The sequence below is a fragment of the Sinocyclocheilus rhinocerous genome, unplaced genomic scaffold (assembly GCF_001515625.1).
Source record: "Sinocyclocheilus rhinocerous isolate Xijiao unplaced genomic scaffold, SAMN03320098_v1.1 scaffold768, whole genome shotgun sequence".
NCBI lineage: Eukaryota > Metazoa > Chordata > Actinopteri > Cypriniformes > Cyprinidae > Sinocyclocheilus > Sinocyclocheilus rhinocerous.
In genome coordinates, this window is record NW_015634483.1 from 372,999 (window position 1) to 377,998 (window position 5,000).

Consider the following 5,000-nt stretch of genomic DNA (forward strand, 5'->3'; position numbering starts at 1 on the left):
AAAATGCAATGTTTTGTTGTAAATTGATTTTCATTTGATTACATTTTAAAAGATTGATTAAATTGTTAAAGTTTTATTAATTAATTTCACTAGACACCATTTTTTATGATAAATTTGTACTGAATCATAAAACACGGAATACATAAGAAATCAAATGGAAAACACAGAATTTATAGGAAAATAAAATGCATTTTTGCATAAAATGCAAGATATCAAGATATTAGAGAAAAAAACATATATATATATTTGGAGTATATCAAACAAGTAGCCCTTGAGACAATTTTATCCCTTCAGGGAGCCCTCACTCACAAAAAGGTTGGAGACCCCTGCTCTAATACATTTAGCTAGAGCCAAACATGCGTCATTCAAGCTCTTTTCACTCCATGTGCATTCTAAAAAGCAAAATCTAAAAAAAATGTTTTTAGAGGAAAAGTCTGAAACCTTATACAGTGTATTTTCTGTCACATGGCCTTCTGTCATATAAATGTAAAAATAACACATCTGTTTACCTTTAATATTCATATCCAATTGGGCTCAACTAAACATTTTCGCTCTCGGACTCAATATCCTCATCTTTTATGACTATCTTGACCATTTGACAATTTACTACTATTCCACAAAAATACTGTCTGGACCTCCAATGGGAAGGAAACATAGAGACCGGACTTTAATTGAATACCCATGGCTCTTTATGCGAGCATGGCCATATATTTAGTAAACTGCCATCTATGTGATAATGACTAATTTCTCTTTTTTTTAGAGACTTTAATTTCTTAAAGTTTTTTTATAATGATATTGTTGGTAGACAATATCATTATAAAAAAACTGATGTAAACATCATAAAAAGTATGGAAACACCAACTTGATTATAATTACTATTTTTCTGTATACGCAATATGTGTACAAAACTAATTTCAAGAATAAATCTTTAGATCAAAACTTTTTAAAGTTAAGTATGTGCAAACTGTTCATTGGTTGTGTATGTTGCCGCCTCTGTATGCTAGTTGAGTCTCTCTGTTTGAGTATGATCAGTAGGTGTTGGTTTTCTGACCTGCGAGGCAGTGGAGTACACTGGAGCGAATGCGATGCCAGCATCAGTGGAGCCCAGGCGCAGCTTGCCTGCGGTGGTGGTGAGGAGGTCTCGAAGGGTTGATCCCTGCTCCAGGGAAGATGCTTTACTGTGCAGAGACTCCAAAGCATCTGACTGATCCTTCTCCTCCTTTATCTTTCCAACACCTGACTCCTTATTTTCTGCAGGAGAGAAGAACGGGCTGTTCAAACCTCAGATGTCAATCTCTTTCACATCATATGAAATTCAAAAGTAAAAAAAATAGTAGAACTTCTGGTTTACTTCCATAATATGATACATTCCCATAATAATTAGTGGGAAATTATGTGGTGGGACTTTTTATTAGAATTTTAAAGTCATGATAAAACAGAGGTAGCGACAGATATTTGAGTGTAACAGATTAACGAAAAAATAAATAATGCAGGGCAGACTTGGTTCTATGCATTGCTTGCTAATTGGATTTTAAGACGTGGACATGACACTCAAAAGCGAGGCAGATAATTGCACGTTTGCAGGTGTTATGACATTTTGAATCAAAATTACAAGGTCAAAAAAAGAACATACACGGATAAAATGTTCACAGTATGATTTCTAACATGCTTTTTAGAAAATAGCAGAGTATAAACTCTTATCAGTTTCAAAAACAACTCTGAAGACCTTAATTAGCTTGCTCAGGTGTCTGATTTGGATTGGATGGAGCTAAACTTTTCAGGGCAATGGCATTTCCAGGGCCAAATTTGAGGACTCCTGCACACTATTACATTTACAAGTTTTCAGATGTACAATTTTCATTTGGGCGGAGAACAAAAAGGGGTTAAAAATCCCACTGACTTAGACAAGGTAGGATGACAGACATTTCTGGAGAACAAAATATCACAGAGACTTGAGATTGGGCTTTTTGCAAGTACCTAGAACACCCTAGCAACTACCAAGCAACTGCAATGTACTAAAAAACTGCTCAAAACACCAGCAACGCACATTACAATATGCCATAGCATGAACTATATACTCTATTGTTATATTTTAAGAGCTGACATGAAACAACAAAAATGCAGACTTGTCAAGAAGCGCAATTTAAGCACCACTGCTAAATGAAGAAACTTCTATACGCCGCACTGGGCAACAAACTGAACTGAACGTGTGCCAACAACCACAGGGCTGATGGTCTTTTAAGTGCAGTTCATTTGGAGAGAGCGGCGTGTTCGGCATGTGAGAGCAGCTGAAGAACTGGATAAACATGTGGTTAGGCGAGCTCTTAAGACCGTGGGAGCTCACAACTGAGAAGGCCTGTAACGTACACCACTAAATGTGAGGATTGTGGCATGCTGGCGGCCTGTCAAGCATGCACACGCCTGCAGAGAAAGGAAAAACACAGGGGCAGCTGGCAGACCTCCGGCCCCTGGCTACCAATAACTTCAACCATACCTTAAGTTTTATTGTTTCTGTACCCACCCTTCTTTTCCTCACGGGATTTCTGCTCGGCCAGATCGGCCAGGAAGTGCAGAGGCGATTGGGACTCGGGTGGGGTGAACTTGCTGTCGGTGCTGGTGTCGCTTGCGGGACTGCTCCCTCCGTTGGCCTCTACCTTCAGAGAGGAGTTTTGCTGGCCTCCCTCAGGCTTACACAGAGAGATCTTGTTGCTGTGATTTAGCACGTTTTGTAACACCTGTGAAAAGTAAGAGTGTGTCAGAAACAGCTCAGCAGTTTGAGGAGAGTGAAGGGAAATATTGTGGACTTTTAGTGGTTGAGAGATGAAGCAGGACTGTATTCAACATTCCTGCGCAGAACAGAATGTGAAAATCTGTGTGTGATTGAGAGAGTGTGAGAGTTTGTGTTTACAGTGAGAGCACGCACACTCTAGTCAAGGCTAATGCCCCATTTAATTTCATGTGAATGGAAATGTGACTGAGAGGGATAGACGTACAGTTTGTTCAATGGGATATATTGTCTCAAGGCCTTAAGGTCTGTGTTTTTTTTTTGTCAAGATGTATTACTCTAGTCAAGGCTAATGCCCCATTTAATTTCATGTGAATGGAAATGTGACTGAGAGGGATAGACGTACAGTTTGTTCAATGGGATATATTGTCTCAAGGCCTTAAGGTCTGTGTTTTTTTTTTTTTCAAGATGTATTAATGTTTTGCCAGCTGAACAGTACAAGCTATTGAAAAGAATTGGGTTCATCCAGAGTTGTCCAGGTCACTGCTGAAATAGCAAACTGACCGTTTTGTCACATGGAGTCCACAATTTTTTTTTTTCACACTTTGTGTGAAACCAATCATGTGATTACTGGATTTGAATAATTTTGCAGAAATTGCTGAAGCAGATTTCCATTTTTTGTCTGATATCAATCCTTGAAATGAACAGATTTAAATGAATTTACTATTATACTATTTTTCTTTCTATTTTCATCTTGTTTTCCAGAACAAATATCGAAACATTTTTAAATCAAGATGCATTTACTTGAGACACAAAATGACATAAGATTCTTGTTTTCTGAAAATTCTATGCAGAGTCCCACACAGAGTCCCACACATATTTTGGCCATCAATTAAGAATGAATTCCCACAACTATATAATCTAATCTACATAATCAAATTCTTAATATCTAAATTTTTTACACGTCATGTGTAGGGTTCTGTTTATTTTTAAGTTTATGCTTAAAACAAGAATAAATATCTGCCATTGGAATCAAAAAATAAACTTTTTCCCCCTTTGAATTGAGTGTATCTTGATTTAAGAATCTTCCGATATTTGTACTGGAAAAAGAAAAATTCTATGTAGGAAAATCATTTTTGCAGTGTACTGACATCAAACACTTAGCATACAGTACCACAACTGTACATCTCTCAAAGCTTGTTTAATTTGTGTAAAATAAAAAAATGTCATCTACCCCACCCAATGACACATTCACATACCTGGGAGACGCCATTGGTGGACGGCAGCTTGTTGTAGAGGGTGTTCTGCTTCCAAGCACAGGAGCAGTGTGATTTAATGCTGTACTTCTCCCTGAGCATGTGCATAGCGTTCACCAAGTCCGTTAGAACTAAAACACACAGACAAAACAAGTCAAAAGATACAGTTGCCTCTTTCTCTATCTTCAGCTAAAGGCATAACTACAAGCAATCTGGGATCATTCCAGAACGAAAGTGTCTCTTTCCATACCAGTTCCTGGAATGATCTGTGTTGGCATCAGGTGCTTGTGATCATGAGGCTGTCCCTTGACACACTTCAACCAGGCGTACAGCTCTTTATCTGCGAAATAAGAAAAAGGTGGATTACTCACAGAGACTGAGAGTGACAACACACACAGAGAAGGGCGCTGTCACTGGCCTGTTTTCCCGTAGAGGAGTCACAGTGTTTATGCTACAAAGTAAATAAGGAGCTCTGAGCCTTGTAGGAAAAGATACACAGATGTGATTCAGCAGAAATTACACTTCTAGAGCTGGAGGGGTTTAATGCCCTGCGGCAGACTTAAAGCCTAAAGAAGACAGAAAGAGCTGCTGCAGGAAGGGGAGACTTAAATGAGGCGAACACAGAAGAGGAAGACACAGAGACGCATCTCAAACCCCTGGGACAGCTGAGCTAGACAGTCCTAGAACAACTGCCACATCCTACAGCGCACACACACACACTCACACCCCATTCAAACTAAACCACAAAAGAAAACTATACACTTATTTCTGCCAAGGTTATTAATAAATAGCACTTTTTTGTTTTATGATATTTCTGTTACTTTTTGCTTGTATTTTACTTGTATCTTTTGTTTATTTAAACAAAAATACACAGTATGTTTTTGTCAAATAATGCCAATGATTTTAATAATTCCTATAAAAAATTCAATTAGAACAATTATTTCTGTTAATGAATAAAATAAATTTACATCAAGTACACAAGTAGCTATAAACAATGTACAATATATCACAACAACTAA

The 5,000-nt window shown here is 37.8% G+C and overlaps 1 protein-coding gene across 3 annotated transcripts in view; it reads right to left on the reverse strand.

Moving 5' to 3' along the window:
* Positions 1-5,000, reverse strand: part of LOC107745648 (probable JmjC domain-containing histone demethylation protein 2C) — a 145,347-nt gene that overhangs the window by 11,662 nt on the left and 128,685 nt on the right. For all 3 annotated transcript variants that reach the window (XM_016559570.1, XM_016559569.1, XM_016559568.1), the window contains 4 exons: positions 4,232-4,321; positions 3,985-4,112; positions 2,522-2,735; positions 1,052-1,251 (listed from right to left, as the gene is read on the reverse strand). In XM_016559570.1, the coding sequence (XP_016415056.1) occupies positions 1,052-1,251; positions 2,522-2,735; positions 3,985-4,112; positions 4,232-4,321 (632 nt within the window). The remainder of the gene's footprint in view (positions 1-1,051; positions 1,252-2,521; positions 2,736-3,984; positions 4,113-4,231; positions 4,322-5,000) is intronic.